The sequence below is a fragment of the Sphaeramia orbicularis genome, chromosome 5, assembly GCF_902148855.1.
Source record: "Sphaeramia orbicularis chromosome 5, fSphaOr1.1, whole genome shotgun sequence".
Lineage (NCBI taxonomy): Eukaryota > Metazoa > Chordata > Actinopteri > Kurtiformes > Apogonidae > Sphaeramia > Sphaeramia orbicularis.
In genome coordinates this window covers 24,806,280-24,830,672 of record NC_043961.1, presented here as the reverse complement: position 1 = coordinate 24,830,672, position 24,393 = coordinate 24,806,280, and the positions used below count along the sequence as shown (strand labels likewise).

At 38.1% G+C, this 24,393-nt stretch overlaps 1 protein-coding gene across 3 annotated transcripts in view; it reads left to right on the top strand.

Moving 5' to 3' along the window:
• The window catches only part of dlgap4b (discs, large (Drosophila) homolog-associated protein 4b), a 159,989-nt gene that overhangs the window by 132,235 nt on the left and 3,361 nt on the right, over positions 1-24,393 (top strand). For 2 of the 3 annotated variants that reach the window (XM_030133440.1, XM_030133442.1), the window contains exons 6-12: positions 594-744; positions 3,618-3,870; positions 4,210-4,362; positions 15,805-16,244; positions 18,616-18,704; positions 19,463-19,950; positions 22,928-23,019. In XM_030133440.1, the coding sequence (XP_029989300.1) occupies positions 594-744; positions 3,618-3,870; positions 4,210-4,362; positions 15,805-16,244; positions 18,616-18,704; positions 19,463-19,950; positions 22,928-23,019 (1,666 nt within the window). The remainder of the gene's footprint in view (positions 1-593; positions 745-3,617; positions 3,871-4,209; positions 4,363-15,804; positions 16,245-18,615; positions 18,705-19,462; positions 19,951-22,927; positions 23,020-24,393) is intronic. The other variant, XM_030133441.1, reaches the window with a different exon arrangement.

Here is a 24,393-nt window from a genome sequence, read left to right as displayed (position 1 = left end):
CTGCCAGACTCCCTCAAGCTTTTAAATACCATCTGCTCAGTGCTTTTAGGTGAAATGTAGACTTTTATAGTATTCAAATAGGGGCAAGTGAGGATATCACAGATCGTGGCATGGCATCTTACTTACTTAATGTCATCCTACTATCTTTGTGTGCCAACAAAGAACATGCCAAATATGAAAGCGTTTCTCTTGAGAGTTTCTGTTTGCTCAGATCAAAACATGATCTTTGACTTTGGCACAGATCACTATGAACACACGCCGCTTGACACCATCGCTTTGCATGCTCAGACTGATTGGTGCTAAAATTACATGAAATCAGAAGAGTCAAGATCTGGATTCATGATTATTTGAAAAACACCATCCCTCTGTATCCTTCATTTAATTACTGTTTCTGATTATTCCCTCTGTGCTCCACATTTTCCTCCTGCTTCCCCTTTACTACAAATGACTTGTTTTTGTTTTTTTGTGTTTTTTTGTTTTGGGGGGGGGGTTGAATATATCCTATGCTTCACTGAACTTTAATTTCTCACCTACAGCGTCATATCATGAACACAACTCTTTTGTCTTTCCTCTCTTCTTTCTCCAATTTCCAGCTGTCTTCCAGCTCTCAGAGAGTTCTCTAATAACCGCAGCCTGGACAACCTGGACTGCATTGGGGGGACAGTTTCATCTTTGCCAGGCTGGGATGATGATGATTTCAGCCAGGCCTGCAGCACCTTGGGCAGACGCAGCTGTTTGGGACAGGTCAGTGTTCGTCTGGACAGGAACTGCATGTGGTGATTATGAGCCCCAATCTGTCATTCACCTCTCTTTTTGTACATCTTTTATCTCATTATCACTTCAGATAATGGGTTAAGAGTACAAATTATTTTTTTCCGAAAAAAACAAAAACAAAAACAAAAAATGTCTACCTGCCTTGGGCTACTAACACTCTTTTCTGTAGTATAATTTGCATTTTCACAGATACAGTTTGAATGACATTAACAAAAACAATCATCCACTGATCAAAAAAAAAAAAAAAACGCATTTGCAAACTTTATCTCACATTAATGTTAGAAACCTAAAAGCCAAATGAGTGACACTGGTAGTTTTAACTCTAATCCTCCTCCCTGCATAAGAGCTATTAGCTTCCCGTTGACAAGGTCACTGGGATGAGGAGCTATGTGAAATGCCTCTGATCTATTTCAATGGACGAGTCAAATGAGGCACTGCAGGCTATTAGGACAGGATTTGTACCCAGTGTTTGACTTTACAAAATATGTGGCTCCTATAATTACATGTGTATTATAATTTAGATTTAATGAGGCCATGTTTTGTTAAATCTTTTTTTTTTTTTTTTTTTTTCCAAATCTGACTTAAAATGAAAACAGACAGGTGAAAATCAGTTGTTCTGTTTTGAATATAACTGCACAATGCTGTCTCCTCCATTCATTATTTAATAGCATATTTTTGACACTTAGACAGGCTGTTTCTGTTAGTCAGTGAATATAACACCCACTACCCACAAGTCTGTTTTTTTTTTACTCTTCAGAAGGTCTCAGATAATGCTGCCTTTTTCTGCCTGACAGCCAGAGCCAAAGGTGTTATGTGTTCAGGTCAGACATCCCATCTGTCTCATCATGGTGAACAAATACCTGAGGAACAGCTTGAGGAAATGTCTTTAAATGTGGCACAGATGTCCACTTGTACTCACTGAAGAACTGATTAGAAACTGGTGGTTAAAGATCAAATCCTAAGACTGCTGTGACCCCACTTCATGTGTTTTTTAACTCAATACTTGATATTGAGCCTTAACAATGACTGATAATTACAGTTGTCAGTCACATGTTGAAGGCTCCTACCTGTGAGTAGAGAAAACCTTGATAAAACATCCTGTCACTTACTTCTAAAGCCTGTAAGCACAATGAAAAGGGGGTGCCGCAGTTTAGGTTCCCTACAGACCACTTGAATTACAATACAGTAGGGTTAGTACAAAAATTGCACAGAATGTATATTAGATCATGTATTTATCAGTTCCAGATTCCTGTTACTGAATGTTTTGTGCCTTTGTAGATCCACTGGAATCTGTAAGTTGTACTGCACATGTGTATATGATAAGCTTAGGCATATTAAGAATCACTTATTTTTCTGACATTTCAGGTTGTTCATGGTTGTTCACGTTATTCACATTTTGTGTGTAAGGATAGTTTGTAAATGTAAACATTTTCACAATATGACTGTACTATTTTTGTACCAAAAACTAATAGGAAAATTTGGAGTTGTCACTATTTATCGTTTATTACCCCACTCCCCAAAGGGGAGGCAAGGGATATTGTTTTTAGTTTGGTTTGGTTTGTTTCTTTGTTTGTTAACACTCTAGCAGCAAAGCTACAGGTTGAATTCATACCTAATTGGGTTTATAGATTACCAGTGACCCAGAATAGGTTTCAACAAATTTTGGGAAAAGTAGGTCAAAGTTCAAGTCTTAAATGAATTTTTAAAATCTTTTTTTCCCCTCATTTATTTAAAATGGGCGAAATTTAAAATGTCTATAAAAACATCACTTTTGTTTTAATTTACTTCAAACTTTGCACATATATAGATGCAACTGATATGCTGACATCAGCACATGCATAGACATGATGACATCAGCTGGATCAATGCCAAAATAAGCTACAATACGTGCAAAGGGCGGGGTTTGTTGTGCCTGGCACCACTTGTAATGTTGTTATTTTACTGTATGCTGCCCTTCAAATAAAATAGTTTTAACATTAGGCCACAGGTGTCAAACATACAGCCCAAGGGCCAAAACCAGTCCACCAAAGGGTCCAAATCCAGCCCCTGGGATGAATGTGTGAAATGCAAAAATTACACTGACAGTCAAGGATATCAACATCATTTTAGTTCAGACGCCACATTCAGACCAATTTGATCTTAAGTGATTTGGACGAGTAAAATACTATCATAATAACCTATAAATAATGCCAACCCCAAATGTATGTCTTTGTTTTAATGTAAAAAAGTAAAATTACATGAAAATGTTTACATTTGCAAACTATCCTTTCACAAAAATGTGAATAACCTGAAAAAATATGAACAAGATGAAATGTCTTAAGAGAAATAAATGCAATTTTAACAATATTACATCTGTTACTAAATGTTTTGTGTATTTGTAGATCCACTATAGACTGAAAGTTGGAATGTACATGTGTAAATGATGGATTGAGGTAGAATATTGTTAAAATTGCATTTATTTTTCTTAAGACATTTCAGGTAGTTAATTTATTCATATTTTTAAAGAAGCTTTGTTGATGTAAACACTTTCCTGATGTAATTTTCCTTTTTTCACTGTTTTTATTTTACTGGTCTCTGCCAGTTCAGATCATATTGGACTGATTGTGGAACCTGAACTAAAATGACTTTGACACCCATGCATTCGGCGATTTTGGAATTTTTGCCCAATAAATCAAACAGACTATCATGCACTGAAGCTTTAAAAGAGCTCTTTCACATTTTCCTCAGGCAGATAATTCTTTTACAGTCTCAGTCCTCTGGTAGTTAATGTTCTCTTCCTGTGCTGGGTGAAGTCACTGTATGGTTCAGTATCTGTGCCAACCTTGTCTCTTTGTCCCCTCCAGCTACGAGACCTGGATTTGACTCATCATTACGAGGACCGCAGCTCCGAGTCCACATTCAGAGATTCCCGTTCCCATTCTCAGGACAACCCAGAGCCTCCAGACCTGCCCATGCCCACATGCTTCCGATCACGCAGCCACAGCTACCTAAGAGCCATCCAGGCCGGGTGTTCCCAAGACGACGACACAGCATCCATAGACTCAGGCTCACCCCCTCCCATTGACACCACTGTTCGCACCTACAGCACCAGCACCGGTGAGTCACAGGCCACAATGCAGCGCAAATGGCAAATACTTCCTGCAAACTCATTTATTTCCCTCATAGTTTACACAGTGGAAGAGGTTTTGTAAGACTAAAAATATATTAAATATACTGCATGTTTTTTTGTTGTTTTTTTTTTTTTGCTTTTTTGAGGGTTTGTCACCCCTCTTCCAGAATGACTCGCACATTTCCCTCTTTTTTTTTTTTTTTTGCTTTTTCTATATTTTCCATCTGTTCATTATTTGTCCCTTTAGTCATGGGTGGGAAACTAGTCCTCCGACATGCACGCACCCAAATTGTTAGTTTAAATCCAGCCTCTTTTGCCCATGCTAGACGACCTTTCTACACAGTGGAAGAAATGGAAAGAACAGTTTGGCTCTTACCTGATAGCCACTGGTTTGGACAAAGCCCCAAAGGAGAAACAGCTTGCAATTTTGCTTCAGCGTTTGGGGAAAGACAGACCACGCATCCCACCCCCACGCACAGGTAACATCATGACACCAACTCCTCTCTAAAAACATCTTTATCAATTCAATAAAGAAAGAAGAAATAAAACCTTGACCAAACTTGACCAAATGGACCCCTTCCCAATGATCCCCTCACAGCAGCAGTGGAATCTGCCAAATCCCTGCCCTATCAGTTTTTGGACAGTTATGCTCTCAGGGTGTGGAGTTTGTGCATAAGCATCAACAACAACCCACCATGTGGCGCTCTTCACCAGAGCTCCACAGTAGAACACAGCACATGTGCTGCCTTTAAGGACAGTTGGATGTTTTCAACAGAGCCACTGCCTCCTTAAAATAAGGTTTAAAACTGCACTACACAAATTTGCATTTGCATGATTATGTTATCATTTTTCTTTTACTTTCTATTTCTTCTCTTTGTTTTGATTTTACTGCACTTTATTTTATTTTACTTGCTCATGATTCTGTCCTTTTTATTTTGTAAAGCACCTTGTAACTCTGGTTGTGATAGAAATCATATATAATAATAAAATAATAATCCAAAATGCAAAAATTGCACTGAAATATTAGCAGTCAAGGGTTTCAAAATCATTTTAGTTCAGGGCTACATACAGTCCAATTTGATATCAAAAGGTTTGGACCAATAAAATGTAACCCTCAAATAATGACAACTCCAAATATTACTATTTGTTTCAGTGTAAAATAGTAAAACTACTTCAAAATGTTAGCATTTGCAAATTCTTTAAAAATGTGAATAATCTGAATACGAACAAAAGTCTTAAGAGAAGTAAGTCCAATTTTAATAACATTATGTATGTTATATGTTTTATGCCTTTGTAGAGCCACTGTGATTGTAACTTATAATGAACATGTCCAAATGATACGCTGAGACATAATACTGTTAAAATTGCATTTAATTTTCTTAATAATATTCAGGTTGTTGTTCTTCATGTTATTCACTTCTTTAAATGGTAGTTTGTGGATGTAAACATTTTCATAATGCATTTTTTTACTTTTTTCATTGTAAAACATGCAGAAAAATTTGAATTTGCCATTATTCATAGGTTATCATGTCATTATTTTGAAATCAAATTGGGCTGTATGGAAGTTCGACATCCATAGTTTAGGTGACTTGCGCCCTCTTTTATACATTGTCGTATTGACTGGAAAGCTGGTGTGTCCGAGGCGGCAGTGAACGCAGCTGTCACCACGCCTCCCTCGGGCTCGCGGAGACTCCAAACAAAGCCAGCCCAGCTCGGCTCCTCAGTCCACACACACTCTGACACACACTGCGAAAACTGCTGCCCCTGACTATTCCAACCACAAACTGACCGAAGTCTGCTCTCATATGTATTGTTTTATTTTCGTCTGACAGCAGGGTAAGTATAGCGGTCAAGTATAAAGTAGGAGCATCTTTATTCATAGAAACTGTCGTGTTCAGGTCATGTACATTAGTGGTTTGTTCAGTGTCAGTGCAGTAGCCTAGCTTATGGTGACAGGACCAGTGTGTGGTTAGAAGGGGACTTCACAGATATTTACAGAAAGAGAAAGAGAACTCCAGGTGTAAGTACTTTTTCTTTGCCAGCCTGTTTCATTCTATGTGAACTGACTTAACATTGAAGTAACGTTATACTCATGTTCCACATAACTTTTTGCCTAAAAGCTTCTAAACTAATAAATCACTGCTATTTCAGTCTCCTATAGAAAAGTATTTAATCTGTGCTCTTATTTGTGTGTTTTTCTTAAAAATAGCTTGAACTGTTTTCGTTGTAACTTCTTAATGATTGTTTCTCTAAATGTAACCTTTCTTAAGTGATTTATAATAATATCCTGTGCATTTTGCATTTTCCAGTGAAAATCTGGCATTTTTCTATATTTAAATTACTGAACATGCTTTTGTCATGGTAATCTGTATATGTACACTAGAGTCAAATGTAATTATATCAAAGAGAAAACTGATGAAAAGTCAACATTTTCAGCAAAATATGTCGTTTACTGAACATAGAAGTAGAGATATAGCTGTTCTTCTGCCTCAGTGTTATTGACAGATTTTTTTTCTGTTCGCTTAAACTAAGACTTCACATGACTGAATAAAGCTCTTTATTTAGCCAAAATATATGCCATATTAAAATAGAGAAACTCATTCACAATGAATACATTGTAAGAACCATTCAGGTTGTGTTTTTAAATTTTTGTTAAGCGAGAATAATGTCCATTTTGTCATGTGTCTGTAACCAACATTAGTCAAACTACATGGGCTTGACAAAACTGTATTTTACCTGTGTTATTTAACTGTATTAATATGATTAATGATTCAGTTTTTGTTAAATATTTTAGGTCATTAGATGCTCGTGGTTGCTGGGGCTGTTAAGGGTATTTAGGGTTAAATTGTATAACGGCAGACAAAGGCAATTCTTGACTGTTTCAATAATTGTGCATTTTTTTCTGTGTCCAAAGTCCAAAGTGGTGTGTTGTTTACATCAGCTTCCCCATTCCCATAAGGATGATTTGTACATGGTTATCTGGTTGGAACTTTAACTCCATAAACTTCTATGTACTGTATTCATTTGTTTTCATATAGCTGCCCTGTTTTGGTGTTGAAATGGAAAATTGGCCTCCATGGGGGATTATTTTAGGGCTGCCCCACTTTTGTCCCACATCGTAGCCTGTGAGTTGCAACAAGGATTAAATCCCATTTGAGGTCACAGTGAATAAAAAAGGCCATGCACTTTGGTAGCTGTGTCCTTGTTGAATGCATTTACTGCGGTAACTCATTGAGATAATGGATTTTGTGAAAAAGGAGTGATGATCATTTCAGGCAGAGTTGTGTACTTGTCTTGTGGCTGTTATTGGATTAAACAATACAGATGGGTCAACTGGCAGGCAGCAGGCAACTTGGCAAGCAGTGCTAAACTGTTAAATAGAGCATTACAATCCATCTTTTGTCTTTTATTGTTCCTGTGTATTGTCCAGCTCTAACTACCCACAGCAACACTGCAGCAAATAAGATTAGATTTGGGATTGTTGCTGATCAAGTAGTTTACGGAGAACAGTCATGACAAGCACAATTGTCTGTGTTCCCATTTGTTTGCAGACTTTCAGTAAAATCTAAGCCCTTTATTTAACTACCAATGGGTAGAATATTGATTAAACCTATTACTGGGTTTAAGGGGCTTTTGGTACCAGTAGTGATGTCACTATGGTGGCTGTGGTTGTTTAATTATCCCTCCACAGTCTTCCCACTGGCATGGAGTAATGGGTGGAGACCACCGTGTGGGTTCTAGCACATTAAAGTTGACCAAAATCTGTTATTCTCCCATTTTATGGACCACAATCAGGAATGTTAATGTAGCGAAAATGTAAAGTCTCTGTTTTAGTACCGTTGACTGATACAAGTGCACCATGTCCGAGTCAGCAAAAGCTTGTGACTTCAGAAAACTGATCTGCATAAGCATGATGTATGTAGTATATAGGGTTTATAAGCTCAAAATAACTTCAGAGTAGAGATGTAACAATATGAAAATTTCATATCATGGTTATGGTGACCGAAATGATCACAGTTATCATTATTATTGTGGTAGCCTATTGTTAACATGTACTCAAAATGTTCAAAAAGTACTTATACACAAACTGAAATAATTTAACCAAGTTGTATTTTGAAAAAAAACAAATAAAATAACACGCCCTGTGTACTTTTTGTTGGCAGAAACATTAATATATTAACATGTAAACATCAAACGTACAAATGTACATTAAAGATGGCACCTTATTCGGTCCGTGTGGGAGCCCACTATCCCCAGATCTCTGGAGTGCTGTCTGTGTGGCTGCCTTAAGCCATGTTTTCGCAGGGCAAACATTGCAAACTGTACATGCGCGCCTGGAGGGTTGCTGCTTCTCAGGAAATGAGCAGTATCATCGTGAGTTTTCAGAATACGATAATTAAACACGGTTTGAATGATAATTAGAATTTAAACGGTAATACTAACCGCCAGGAATTTTACCGCAGTTTATTGTTATACCGGTAATTGTTGCATCCCTACTTCAGAGTAATGAAATATACAATCAAAACTTGGGGTAGAGTTGAAACAGAATAATTACATGCAATTCTGACTACTTCTAAATTGTGCTTGTACCTGAAAGAAAATTCAAAATATATAAAAAAAAAACCCAAAACATTAGAATGAGGCAAATACATGCATGAGGCCAAATGACTGTTTAGATCTTTGTTCACGCATATTCAGTTTTTGCCCTTTTTCTCAAAATTGCTCATAGCTCTCTCTTCTGCAAATGAAAACGAATATTACACTACAATTTCTGTTTAGCCATGCATACTTGTTCAAGCCCCTCCCTCTTTCAGTCCTTCAAACACCTTCTGGAAAAGGTCATCATTGTGACATTTGCAGAAAAATCTGTTGCTACCGTTTTTCATGATGTTTAAAAGTATGTGTTTGTCCTTCTGACTAGACAAGTGGACATTTTTGGAGCATGCCTCTCTATCAGAGAGGATCTTTGTCTCTACCCCAGCTGACTGTAAATGGGCTGTTTTTCATAACCTGATTCAAATTACATGCATATTCTGAATCTGAATGCACTGTATGTCCAAAGAATCCTCATCAAAGTGGAATAATACTGTCATATTCCAAATGTGTTCAGTAGAAAATACTCCATTCGGCAAAAAAAGGCGTAATTCAGAATATCTACACCAAATGCACTGTTTTCATAGCATGTATCACATCAGTTTATTTTCATATTTGGAATAATAGTGAAATATTGGGTCAAAAATGCTGTTTTCTTTTCTACTCCGATGAGTTGAGGACAACCACAGGGTTTTTACAAGTTGTTCCTGTCTTGGAAATCACATCTTGAACTAGGCCTTGCAGTGGACAACAGCGTCACTGTCCAGATGGCATGAAAACAGCAGCGCTCAGTGCCCACTCCAGATTCCACTCTTAACATTTTGGCACAAAGCATTTGGTTGTTACTGTTGTTAAATTCTGTTTTGAAACCCAGCCAATTATTTCTGATGAGCTGCTCTCACAAAAGCTTCAGACTTGGTAGAACAAAAAAAAAACAAGCAGTGTTTGTTGTCATGTCTATTTTACGGCCCCTTTCCCAGATGAGCTCATGGGTGTTTAGGATCCAAAAAGGCTTTGTCAGCAATTCAGAGTGTGTTTTATGCTTGCACTGTTCTGTTGTGTTTGTTTTTGTGTGTAAGCAGGAAATATTCTGAATCAGAGCATGTGTCAGTTACTATTAGTCTGTTAGTATGAGCAAGCCTAGTTTTTGCCAGTTCACCTTCTGGCATTTAGGAGGCATTTGTGTATCAAATCAACCAAGTTTCTTTACATTTTACAGCACACAAGTTTTAGTTTTAGTCATTATTCTGCTGCCAAATCTTTCCCAGTTTCATTGCAGTACGGTGTAGAAACAGTTGTTTTCTTAATTAGGCAAGGGGTATTGTTTTTGGTTCGGTTTGTTTGTTAACACTTTAGCAGCTAAACTACTGGTTCAATTCATACCTAATTGGGTTTACAGATTGCCAGTGACCCAGAATAGATGTCATTACATTTTGGGAAAGTTAGGTCAAAGTTGAAATTTTTTAAAGAATTTTTAAAATCTTTTTTTCCCCCCATTTTCTTATAATAGGAGAAATTTCAAAACGCTATAAAAACGTCAATTTTAACTCGATTTATTTAAAACGTTGCAAAGATATAGAGATTAATTTTAGACATCACTGCAAAATATCTAAGTGATAGCTTGTTTTTGAAATTTTTTGTTAAAACTTTTAATCGTTTTCTTTTCCCATTTACTTATAATGGGCGAAATTTCAAATGTCTATAAAAACAGCTATTGTGTTTTAATTTACTGTACTTCAAACTTGGCACATATATCATTTTATATTTAACAAATATTGAATATGGATGAAAGAGTGGATCGATGCCAAAATAAGCGACAATACATGTGAGGGGTGGGGTTTGTTTTGACTGGCACCACTTGTTCAGACTTGAATTATTTCTGATCATTCTACAGCTTGTTACTTTTCAGCTAACATATACTAATACATTGTGATGAGCTAAATCAGTTGATAATATAAGCCTGGCTGATATATTGTATCCAGCTCTACTACTTTATCTCCTGTCTAAGCTCTGACGCAGATGTCAGTTATGATTTTAGAGCTTGTTATTTTTATGGCAAAAGCTGATTCTGTGTTATTAAGACTTAAGTGACTATGATGATTTTTTTTTTTTTTTTTTTTTGGCGAATGATGCCTGCGTGATGTGACACTTGGATGACTGCAGGGCAAGTGTCCAAACGCTGCCTGGGACACATTCACGTCTCAGCCCTCACATACCCTCGTCACACTGACAGCTGTCCTGCATGCTGTGATGCAGGAGCTGAGTCAGTATATCACACATCTGCCACAATACTGATGACCCTATTCTGTCCAGCATCCACCTCTGTCAGAGGAGGGAATGGAGATGGGGAAAAGCTGTCTTGACTAGTTCACCTAAGGAAAGGAGGGTTTGGTCCCGGTGGATAAGGCTGTGATACAATGATATGTATCATGTGACAGTGGAAAGACTTTTAATATTAAGCTTTATCATATACTCTTTAAAGGCATGTTTTTTGTGATTTGAGTGCTTTATGTCCTTTAACATGGAAAAGATGCAGACAGGAGAGTGACTGTCAATCAGAATGGGGTCATTCTGAACAAGAACGTTTTTTTTGTGGAATCTCAAAACATAAGAAAATAATCAACTGAGATTAACGAGTATGGAGTTGAAGTGACAGGATAATTTGCATATTGTAGGGTCGTGTCTGCCATTACAAGGTTGAGGTGGATGAAAAAAACAGAAAAAGTCTGTAGAGAAATCAGTGTATTAGCCCACATCAGACTGATCTCAATAAATGGCGTTGAGTGTCACACCAGTTCTTATACCGTAGCATTTGGTGTGCTGTACCTATGCATTTTCAACCTTTTCGTGTGTTATTCAACGCCATTTGGCCTCCATTGGCTTACATTAACTAGCAATCGCATGTCAATTTACGCCAAGATCTCTGCTTCACATAACCCTAACCCTCAGTGCATGGTATTTGAGGCATCACGGCGTGAACATACACATGGAAAGCTTATAATGCGTACAGATAACACGCCAGTTGAAAGTGGCGTGTATATTTACGCAGAGTTATGCTTTCACGTTGCCTGAATAGACAACTCTGCAAATAAACGGTCTAAAAACAGGGTTCACATTAAAATTATGCTATGAATTCCTCAATCAGCAGATTTATTTTGCATTTTTGAAGACACCTACATCTTGGTGTACAGAGATATATACCATTACCATGACAGAGAATTAGATATATATAAACTGTGATAGACAATTTTGGTAATATTCTACACCTGCTGGTGTATAATCCATGGCATATATAGTTCAAACAGATGGTAAAGGACGTGTTTCTTTAATAAATCTGTTAACTGCATTTCTGTTTGTCGGGTGTGTCTGTCAAATCAATGAAGGCTTTGATTAAGTCTAGTTTAGGTGCGGTTTCTGTGTCATATTTGTTAGCAGATGAGTCATTTAAAACTGCAGTGCTGGATATTCACTAAACATCACTAGACAAAATTCTCTCAGCATATTGTATTTCAGTTGATCTGACATGAGACTTTTGCAAAATTCAACTTCATGCTGCAGACTTTAGGTTAATAGACAGATAGGAAGTGGAATACATGATTGACAGCTTAAATCATATGATCAGAGTCAGTCAGATGTGACCTGGACACTATCCTACTGCCAAACTTTGTCACATACAGCAGTTTTACCCAGTGTCAAGTCATCTGTATTCCTATTTAGACTTTTGATTTTGACTGAGAGGAGAGAGCTGCTGAATGAAGGTGTGTATTATCAAATTTTGGGTTTTCCTCCCTTAATTGTGGGTCCTACAGCTTTAATATATTATCATTTTATTTAAGTTATTGCCATATCGAATGTTATTGCACATTGGAAATTTTCACTCAGACTTAAAACTCTGAGTTCAGTGAGCTTTTGCAGGTTTGGAATGTAGGATTTGTGGTTTGACAGTCGTATTAACGTATAACAAAAGTGTCAAAAATGAGTCTGCTGTTGGATCAGCAGTTCTTTAGCACAGTTTTAACATAGGAGAATGCTCCAGCTCAACTGTGCTTGGTGAAACTATCCTGAAAGTGGCTTGATAATACTGATTAAATGTCAGCTAATAACCATGGGAACCACCTAGCAGCCAAGTCATCCCCTTTTTAATCATAAGTATGTAGTTATTAAAGTCTGTTTTTTGTTTTTGAGTGTAAAAGCAGGACAATCTGCTAGACCAGTCAAGGCAGCTGAAGTTCATATACGTTTCTGAAGCGGCTGACTGGCAGCTGTCATGGTTAAAGAAACATTTAAGACTCTGTTGTGACATGTATGAGGTCAGGTCAGAGGTTACATACACATCGGGGGCGAAATTAAGATTGCAGTGTGGATTACACTGAACAACGGCCCTTTTGTTCGGGTGTTTTCTCAGTAGCTCACATGTTTACTCAGAAATCCTTGATGACTGTTTGAAATTCTAACCACAACAGTGAGTGAAGAAACACAAGAAATGAACAGGATTAAGGTGTTTTATCCTTTAAATGTCCTGTCCAGTGCTATTACTTCAGTTTCTCTGAACTCAAACATGTAAATAACCCTTATAGAATAGTATTAATCCACTAATCTGAGTCATTGACGAGGCTGAAAAGTCCTGAACCTGATACTCTTAGGCTACATTCAGACAGCAGGTCTTGATGCGCAATTCGGATTTTTTTGTGAAATCTGATTTTTTTTTGTGTGTGTGCTCGTTCGTATTACACATTAAATTCGACTTCTATCAGTTTTGAGTAGGAACAGAATGCGACCCTAAAGTGACCCGCATGCGCAAAAGAGGTCCTGACGTAATATGTGACCACGCAGGCACGCACTGTGTTTACAGAAGTAGCACTCCAGGGATGCAGAATTGTAACATTTGTCGCATTTCAATGATGTAAAGATTGTATAAATGCGACCTGGCCATTCAGACTGAAGTAGCATTGCAAAATATTGGGTACATATTGGATTTAGGACCACATATGAAAGTGGCCGGGGTTGAATTTGAAAAAAATCAGATACGTGCTCTTCAAACTGTCTTTAACAGATCGGATACAGGGCAAAAAAATCGGATTTAGGCCACATTTGCCTGCAGTCTGAACATAGCCATAGTGTTAGCTTTGAAATTTGTGAATTGAGATGAAAAATTCAGCCCACAAACCTCCTTCCACCAGTGGATTATGTTTGTGCTTTACTTAGCATAATTGGTAAACTTCATCAGGGAAGAAGAATGAAGAATGATCCCAGTCTCTGCCATATACTGAGGCATGCAGGTTATTCATTAAGCACTTTTACTGGATCAGTACACAGTTTCAGATGGAAATTGGAAGAAGTCGCATCAATGGATCACAAGTTATGTGGTCATGGAAGAATTAACTCTTGTCACGAATCTTTAAATCTCATATATAAAAAATCTCAAATATAAAAAAACTGACATTGAATTGACAAATCGAAAGTCTTTTTAATGCCCAGAGGAATACCATACTGGTATTATTCTGTGTTTTTATAGTGAAACCAGCTCAGTATCAGTCCAGGGAAGAGGCGTTGGTTGTCAAACCCTTGATTTCTGCCTTCTCTGCCTCATTTCTTCTCTATCTGTCCTAACTCTGCTGTACAAATTCCACAGTCTTTTCCAGCGCAGTATCGAATAAAGCCTTTTCACTTTCAGACACTATAAAGCAGCCACATGGTTAAGAACGTTACAGTAAAATTCCCTGTTTGGATTAGAGGTTTTAGTGATCCGGCATCACACTCATGTGGCATGAGGGGATTTCTGTGGCCTCTAATAAAAGGCATCTGTGACTGTGCCTCCTAGAATTTTCCAACCAAAAACCAACAGAGGAGCCTTCCTATCAACTAGCGAATTCTATCTATCCTCATTTTTATCACATTTTTTACTCATCTCGGTGAATAGAATCTGCAGAGAAACACATCTTGCCGACAAAGAGATTTTCTTCTCTTTTTTTTTTTGTATTTTTCGTTTGTGGCTTACCAGTGTAACTCCTCCAGATACATTGTTTAGTTTGCTGGTACATTCCTTTTCACTGACAGCATTTGTTCCTGTTGTCATCGATACACATCAGACTGAAGGTGAAAGTATTCAGTGACTTCATCAGACAGTTGATATGGCTGATAGATGCTGTAAATGAATGGGTGCTTGTTCCAGTAGTTAAATGATTATGTCCTACAGGCACAGGCTGCAGCAGTGACTGAAGCTTTATGTAAACCCAAACATAAAAGACTGTTACACCGTGCAGAACTTACCTAAACTTAGGCGTAGAGCCAAAGTTTTGAGCCTGTTGTCTGATCTTACTTTCTCCTTTTGTATCAGTTGTCAACATTCTTCTCTTGTGTCTGCATTTAAGGCGGAGGTATTATGGATTAACAGAACAATGAATTCTCAACCAGCTTTGGATTTAACAGTCAGTCAGTCAACAGTTTGCTATAGTGTTTTTGTTGTTGTTTTTTTAAGCGTCTGTCTCATGATCGAGACTTTGAAGGATTACATGCGTGAATATATTTAGTCACCTTCTGAGCAGTGTTCCTAATTTGATTTTCTGCTTTATGGGATGTTTTCCTCATTGGTAACCTAGGCTTCATGCAACAATGCCCCTTTGTTTTCATCTACAGGATGAAAACTCTGAAATGTTTTCCTCTGGATATGCCTGGGAGTACACTACCAGGCAAAAGTTTGGACTCACCTGGTTTTTCTTTATTTTTAAGACTATTTTCATTGTAGATTCTCACTGAAGGCATCAAAACTATGAATGAACACATATGGAATTATGTAGTTTAAAAGGTGTGACAAAACTCAAAGCATGTTTTATATTTTAGATTCTTCAAAATAGCCACATTTTGCTTTTATTACTGCTTTGTGCATTCTTGGCATTCTCTTGATGAGCTTCATGAGGAAATGTTTTCCAAAAGTCTGGAAGGAGTTCCAAATGATGCTGAGCTCTTGTTGGCCATCTGTGGTCCATCTCATGTCATTTAAATAAGAAGGTGAGTCCAAACTTTTGCCTGGTAGTGTATGTGTTTAAGACTTTATTGTGCCAAGACTGGTAAAGGATATGCGTCTCTACATCATCCTTAGTTGTTTTAAAGTCTAACTGGACTGGTTTTTGCACTTGAAAACCTTTCGTCTCTCTTCCAAAAGACTTCAGGAGTTCCAGTTGAAGTTTAAAACAACTGAACAATTGCGTTGACAAATGAGAACTTACACAGACATCCCATCTCTACATCAGTCATTTGAACTATTTCCTCCCATATTTCTCTCTTATGTGTCTTTCCTCTTATATTCCCTTTCCCCTCTCCCTCTCTAGTTTCTACATGCATAACCACCTGTAAGAAGGCCGCTCCTCCACCAGTGCCGCCCCGTACAACCTCCAAGCCCTATATTTCTGTCACGGTGCAGAGCAGCACAGAGTCAGCTCAAGACAACTACCTAGATCAGCAAGACCGGAGGTCAGAGGTCAACAGCCAGTCGAGTCACGCGCACAGCAACTCCTCTGACAGCCTTGACAGCACCCGTGCCAACAGCCTGGCCCGGGGTATCCCCCGCCCTCCGCACATCATCCCCACTCCTATCGCCATCCCGAGAGAGCCAATCGCCCTCGCCACAGTCAGCACTGCTACTGAGACCAGTGATGCAGTAGTCCAGCATGAATTCATGAAATCAGGATTAAGTAAAGGAAATCTAGCAGCAGAGGAGCCACTGGTGGCCCCAGTACCCAGACGGAAACTCTCCTCCATAGGCATACAGGTAGGCTATGGAGCTGAACAGTGTACCTCATACAGGGTTCCCGCTGGGTCTTAAAAAGTCTTAAAAGTCTTGAATTTACAAATCTACATTTAATACTTTTAAAAAGTCTTTAAAAGGTGTTAAATTTGATATGGTAGGTCTTAAGTTACGTTGCTATGAACTTGTTTGCTGGATTGTGTTTAAATGTGTCTGGGAAATGTTGAAGATGCATAGAAAGTAACAGTCTACTCAGTTCCACCCATTCCAACCTGACAATTTGTATTGAAATAAGGAACCAATTATTGCTAACTTTGTAGCCCCCGATGAGAAATGATCACAAAAGTGGATAGTAAGCATGGAGATGTGCAAATTTAATGATGCCTGTTTGGAGAAAAGATCATTCTCAACCTGGCTGACATGAATTTTCCTAAATTCTAAGAGTCATGAATTTTTGCCGGTATGGTCGTGAAATGGGCATTAAATTTTGTTCTAAGTAGTCTTAAAAAGACTTAAATTTAACATGTAAAAACCTGTAAGAACCCTGCATATATGAACACATACTATTTATTAAATGTAGTGCTGTACTCTGGAATGGGCTGATTAATTAAAATTTTTCTTGCCAGTTCTGATACTTATTTGAATCAAATATATATGGGCAGTAAAAATCTATATGCTGGTGACAGTTCCTAAAAAAGGATGATTTCATCTGCTACTGGAGGAAAAGCACTGATTCTTGATTTAATCATGCATTCCAGTTCCAAATCTGAAAGGAGAATTTCTCCTATAAATTAGAATTTTGAGATGTGTGAACATGTAAAAAACTAATTTTCCAGTCTTGCCATTATGTATTCACTTATTGAAGAGAATATGTGCTAAAGTGCTCATATGTACTTATAGATATATATATATATATATATATATCTAAATACCAGAGCCCATCAGCTGTTCTAAAGGTGAGACTCTTGCTCTTGTGCTTGTGAGAGTTTAGAACAGTCATCTCTGTCATGTTTGGGTGGGTACTTGGTTTCCCTTTCACATATACCTTAATGAAATCATTCCCTATGCTTATAGCTTAAGTCACCCAAACTGGGTGATAAATGATCAAGGCAAGTAGATGAAATGTCCTTTGAGCAACATTCTGCAACCCATCCGTCAATGTGCATGTCCTCCACTAGTTGATCAGAATTTGAGGCTCTTTTGTTGCAAAGAAAATATTCCATATCATTCACAACACAAATTAATCCCAAAATGTTAATTGTAGAGATCTGATCTTTGAGGAGAATATGGGATTATCAATGAATTATCCAATCTGGGGTCTGGTAATGTTTTTGGAACTACAAAGCAGGCGTAATGTGCTGCTAATATCCATACATTCACTTGTCCAGAACTCAAAGTCCTGACACAGTGGAGAAATTCTGATTTCAGGTTTGGAATCATCGCACTCGATTTACGTCATCTGATAATCGTTCTGTCGCTACTAAATTCACAATGTTGGTGGCATCAAGCTCACTGAGCCCCTTGAGCCTGAATCCAGGAAAAAGTTCATATTTTACACTAATCCTCTGCGGCTGTGGCTGTCACCTCAAGCCCAAAAATGTGCATGCAAGCTGAGGGTATCATTAAAGTGAACCTCCTCCTATTATTAGCGCTGGCTATGTAGGGAGTGTTTTTCTGTCCTCTCAGCCGTAACGTTCCAATCTGGATTTGCTGAAATAAGAGTTCTTCACTGTTTCAGACCCTGCACATTTACAACATTTATTCAAAGCACTGGAAAAATCAAGATCTTACCAAGTGTATTTTTCTCATTTCTAGTCAAAATATCTCATCATACTTAAAATAAGACATAATCACCTAAAGAGTAACTTTTCAGTGAGATATAAGAATTTATTTTTAGACGATAGATCTTGAAAATCTTATTTTAAGAAGTCTTACCAAGATAATTTTCACTGGTTCCATTGACTTTTTTTTTTTTTTTTTTTTGTTTAATTCAAGATGTTTTTGCTTAATTCAAGCAAAAAAAAATCTGCCAATGGAACAAGTGAAAATTATCTTGGTAAGATTTCTTGAAATAAGATTTTCAAGATCTATTGTCTAAAAATAAGTTCTCATATCTCACGGAAAAGTTACTCTTTAGGTGATTATGTCTTATTTTAAGTGTGATGACATATTTTGACTAGAGAAAAATACACTTGGTAAGATTTTGATTTTTTTCAGTGAGGAACCAGTGGTCATAAGATTTTATGGAAAACCCGAAATTAAATGGATTTTCTCCTTCATTTTTTGTCTTAATTAAAACAATGAATAGTGGGTTGACAAAATGTCTAGATTCTCTTTCCTGGTCCTGCTCACTGATTTCACTTGCTTTCATGTCATTGTTTTGTGTTTTCCCAAGGTTGACTGTATTCAGGAAGTTCAACGGGAGGAGACCCCGCCACTGGCCAAATTTCAGTCTATTGGAGTACAGGTGGAGGACGGGTGGCAGTAAGTCCACTTCCTGTCCTTGTAACAACGTGAGGAATTTATATTATAGCTGTATACACTGCTCTGATTGTTTTTTCCCTTCACGTGAATCATTAAAGAGCAAAATATCTGTGTTTCTGATGCTGTGAACTGGCTGTGTGTGGTTTTGGTGCTGTTGTTTCTACCATTTACACATTCGTGAGCCATTTCTCACTGGTTGCATTGTAGTTTGCCTTCTGTCCTTGTGATGTTTTGAATGCCAGGAATTTCCAGGATGCCACATGCTTTTTCCTCCTCCCTATATTTTCTTAACTTTTGCATGCTGCAGTTGGAATTTTCTGTACTCGGCAGCTGCTTCTGACTCGTACATTATCGGCATAACCAGCTGTGGCAGATTTCCTCCGTTTATTTGTACATATTTACAGATCATTGTCCCTCCTCAGGGTTTGTTACACATACATTTGTGCACGGTGACAATCCTTCAGCTGTGTTTGTTTATGTTGTGTTGCTCCTAACATATGTCCTTCCCTCTGCCTCTCCATTGATTTGATGTTCTTATTCTTTCCTGATATTGTCAGTATGCTTCTGTTGACCATTCAAGATACATATTTAAGTTTGTGACTGAACTGCTGCTTGTAAGAATTTCCTGGCTGATAAGAAAATATAGAGATAATGCCAATCCTTTCAGTTTTCCCCCCAATTTCTTTTCCCCTGTTCTGAGATCTGTTGACGCTGGTCTGAGTGCATTTTTTTTTAACTTTGAGTCCTGTTTGTTTCAGGCTCAGTCGCTCCAGTAGCATGGCCTCAAAACAAGAAACAGATTCAGACACACAGGACATCCCCGTCATCGCCCATATTAATAACGCCAAATCCACTGAGAAGAAAGTCATGGTCAATAGTGCCAGCCAATCTATGAGCTCCCCCCCTGGACAGGACTCTTTAGACAACGGAGACACCACTGGTGACACCTCGTCACCTCCACTACCCAGGCAGATCCTCAACCGCTCCACCACAAGAAGTAGCTCTTCCTCCTTCTCAGAAAGTCTGGACCCAGCACTAGACCCCTCGTCGTTACCACCCCCAGACCCGTGGCTGGAGAGCGGGAACGGGAGTAACAGCAGCGCACCTCAGAGCGGAGGAGGGGGGACACTGTGTCGGAGAGACGGCCATTGGTTCCTGAAGCTGCTGCAGGCTGAGACGGGACGCATGGAGGGATGGTGCCAGCAGATGGAGCAGGAGACCAAAGACAACCAGCTGTCAGATGAGGGTGAGGCTACAAGAAATACATTCACACGTTTTACTGTTACACTACTGGGAAGTAATCTAAGTGCAGTTGCCATGAGCAGACCTTTGACAACATAAGTGGAAGCGGGTGGTTTTAAGGTTTTATCTTCAGACTCGGCTGTGAGGACTATTGACACGGTCATCTGACTCTGTACACCGTGGCAATCAATGAACAGTCCAATCCTTTAACCTTTAAAGGTGGGTATGCACTGTGCGATTTTTAACCTGTCAGATGAAACCAGTGTGAAAGAAACATGGGTCCTAAGTAGGAGTCTTATGTTGCGTCATGAGGTTTAAAGATAGTTGTCACAGTCACAGTCTTGTAACCACAGATATCTGCTCTCATATCAGTTTCTGATTACTATCTCACAATGTTTGCCGATGTAGCCTACATCTGCTAAGGAAGCACTAGTAAATCAGCATAACATGATTCACTGAGCAGCACATTCTACATCTATATATGATAACCCCCACCCCAAAGGCAAAGCGAGGGGTATTGTTTTTGGTTCAATTCATACCAAATTGGGTTTATAGATTGCCAGTGACTCACAATAGATCTGATTACATTTTGGGAACAGTAGGTAAAAGTTCAAATTTTTAATGAATTTTTTTAAATCTTTTTTTTTTTCCCATAAACTAATGGGCAAAATTTCATATGTCTGTAGCAGCAAAACTATTGGTTGAATTCATACCAAATGGGGTTTATAGATTGCCAGTGACCCAGAATTGATGTGCTTACATTTTGGAAGAAGTAGGTCAAAGTTCCAATTTTTAATGAATTTTTTAAATCTTATTTTTCTTCCATTTAGTTATAATGGGCGTAATTTAAAATGTCTATAAAAACATAATTTTTTTTTCAATTTACTTCAAACTTGGCACATATATAGAGGCAATTGATATATTGACATTACCACACTCATAGACATGATGACATCGCTGGATTCATGCCAAAATAAGCTACAATATGTGCGAAGGGTGGGGTTTGTTGTGCCTGGCACCACTGGTTATTTCTTTGTCTTCTCCATCAGCTATTATTACAATTATGGCAGCAGCCTGTTTCTTGCTTAATTTCACTATTCACTGACACTGGCTGAGGTCTTTTTTTTTCTTGTTTATTTATTTGCATCATATCCTTTAATTCAATAGGTATTGTTATAGTACTGAATAGGTCATCAAATTTAATTTCATATCCAGATTCACATTGTACAGTATTACTGACAAGGTAGCATGAAACAATAAGTGGGTATCTGAAACGACAAAAAATAAAATAAAATAAAAATATACATATATATATATATATATATATATATATATACATACACACACACACACACACACACACACGGGGTGGGGAAGCAAAATTTACAATACTTTGAGGCAGGGATTGAAAGACAGTGTATGACCAATTAGTTTATTGAAAGTCATGAGAATTTATTTGCCACAAGAAAATTTACATAATAGAAAATGTTTTTATTCTATGTGTCCTCCTTCTTTCTCAGTAACTGCCTTCACACACTTCCTGAAACTTGCGCAAGTGTTCCTCAAATATTCGGGTGACCACTTCTACCATTCTTCTTTAATAGTATCTTTCAGACTTTCTCGTAATAGTTTTGCTCATAGTCATTCTCTTCTTTACATTATAAACAGTCTTTATGGACACTCCAACTATTTTTGAAATCTCCTTTGGTGTGACGAGTGCATTCAGCAAATCACACACTCTTTGACATTTGCTTTCCTGATTACTCATATGGGCAAAAGTTTCTGAAAAGGTATGGATAAAAGTGTTAGGTATGATTATGACATCATTATATGTTTGGTTTCAAAACAATTGACGTAGTGCCTGCTGAGAAAAAACAACTAAATGTTCATTGTAAATTTTGCTTCCCCACCCTGTATATGTGTATGTGTGTGTGTGTGTGTGTGTGTGTGTGTGTGTGTGTGTGTGTGTGTGTGTGTGTTTCAACAGATACTACAGATACAAAATTGCAATTTCCATTAACCATTTCTATACCAGTCAATATAAACTGTCCGCATCTATTTTGCACAAAATACTAGGACAGATATTTCACATTCAGGCTCTTTTGAATGAACTTTGCATCTTTGAGCTTCTATCCAGAGGTCTGTCACTGTCTGACGTCAGCTCATGGTTTAGAGCCCAGTTAGAGGGTCCTGCCCAGGGCCCTTCAATCACTTTATCAGACGTACACAGCATGGAGGGGATGAGGCGGTAATACCTCGGGTTACCACACACAAGCAGGCCTGTAATCCTCAGAATTACACAAATCTACTCTAGAACTGATTAAACCTCCAGATTAGATTAGTGCTTCAACATCAGCCTAACAAGGCATTCAGCAATAAACACACACACAGTAAGCCAACAGTGGTAATGCTCAGTTTATAAAAGACAGGCTGTTCTTTGAGTCACAAGACCGTCTTCTTTGTTTGTTATTACTTTTATGTAGATATGCCGACGTGTGTGAGACCTTTTAGGGTGAAATAGCTTTCATTCTGATTCAAATCTGTTGTCCATTGCTGGGTTTTGCTACACTAGAATCACATTACCATAACTTGGGAATCTCGGAGTCAGCTAGAAGTCCCAGTTTGGTCACAGCAGCTGTTTGGCCTAGTTTTAACACAGAAGCAGTCTAGCGTAGAGAGCACTGACAGACAGAAGCCTAGAGTATGTGTATTGGTTTACATGCATTTAGAGGATGACATTGTCCAATATAGTGTAATGTTGTTCATGCCACCCTGTCAAACCGGTTGGCCAGTGCATTGTATGGAATATCAGTGTTTCTCTGTTCAGGTCTATGTTTGCAAGTCAGTGAAAACTTGCCATAAGTGAGTACCTTGTTCTTAGCAGGTCAAAGTGTGCAACTCCAATACTTGAATTGGAAAGACTGTATTTGTGTTTAATGGTTTGTTTCTGTTTTGTTGTTTTTGTGTCTATGTCTGTGAAGTGCTGGGGAAGGTCCGCAGTGCAGTGGGAAGTGCCCAGCTCTTAATCTCCCAGAAGTTCCAGCAGTTCCGGGGACTTTGTGAACAAAACTTGGTGTGTATCTGTTCTTTGAAACAACTCCAGTCCACAGATCTGAAACCAGTGGCCCAGCAGTGAATGCCCATGGTTTATTTTAGAACTCAACCTATTGTTCAGTGTATTTAAACACAGAAAGGCTTTGTCACAAATAAAAGGACTAAGTTTGGTGAAAACTGTAATAAATTATCTATTAGACAGTACTCTGTAAGCCATGGTGGCCTTGCAGCACAAAATACAGGGAGCTTATGATAAGCCAATAAGCCATTCCTTTCAGGTTATCTTTTTTACTGGAAGTGGTTTTATACAAATCAGAGCGAGTTACCAACACATGACTCTAATACAGGAGCATCTCAGATGTACCAAACCTGTTTTACCCGTTACTGCATTCAAAGCTCAACTTTCCAAATACTGTCAAAATGACATGACTGAACACCTAAGCTATCAGTATAACAGTTTTACCACTAATACAGGTAAATCAAGAAACATCACAGGAATATACAAGTTACAGGTAAAAGTATGGAACAGTATTCTTTCATTTTACAGCAAACAGCATAAACTGAACCACTGTTAAATGGAGTCCTTGATTATTGGACAATTAAGACAATTCTCATTGACATATTCTTGTCTTAACAGAAATTCACAGTGAACACTCAGTCTAATCACTTATTGACTATATCTTACTGTTGGTAACTACCTGATTGTTATTGGGGGTTTTTTTGTTTGTTTGCATCAGTTTTTTTTATTTTTTTTTTATGTGAAAAAAAATCTGATAATATCTGCAAATAAAGCAGTTCCCCCAAGAACTTCAAATCATGTCTCAAGCTATGAGTAGAAGTAGTTTTGAAGGTAATAATGATGGCTGAGCTGTTTCATGATCACCTCTAAGGCCAGTTGACACAATAAGAACATGGCAAGTGTTTTGTCCAAATTGCCTGGTCATGGATCACAGCAGTGAATGCAGCTGCTTAAACATGACTAGAACTGAGCCTGTACAAACACAGGCTGGGCTGCCTGGAGCTGTGCAGACAGGAGCCATGTCAGAAGAAGAGCCATCGAACAGGGGACACTTTAAAACCCACTTTGAGTGTTTACAGGCTCTGCAGACTCAAGGAAGCAAAGAAGTCAAACACTCTGCTGTTCATGTAAATGTAAAGATCAAACTCAACACTAAATGAATGTGGTGTATTAGCTTAATATTTGTGAGAGCAGTTTTATTTCTGTCAGCACAATTTTTGATTTTACTGAAAATGATGAAGGCTGTGGACATAGATGTGCTGAAACACAGTGCCCTCTAGTGTTGACTTGTAGCAAGACACTAATAAGTTCACATTAGAGGTCAAAGTTGCCTAAGTCTGATATTTTTTCCCAAATGTGAGCCATATCTGGGTT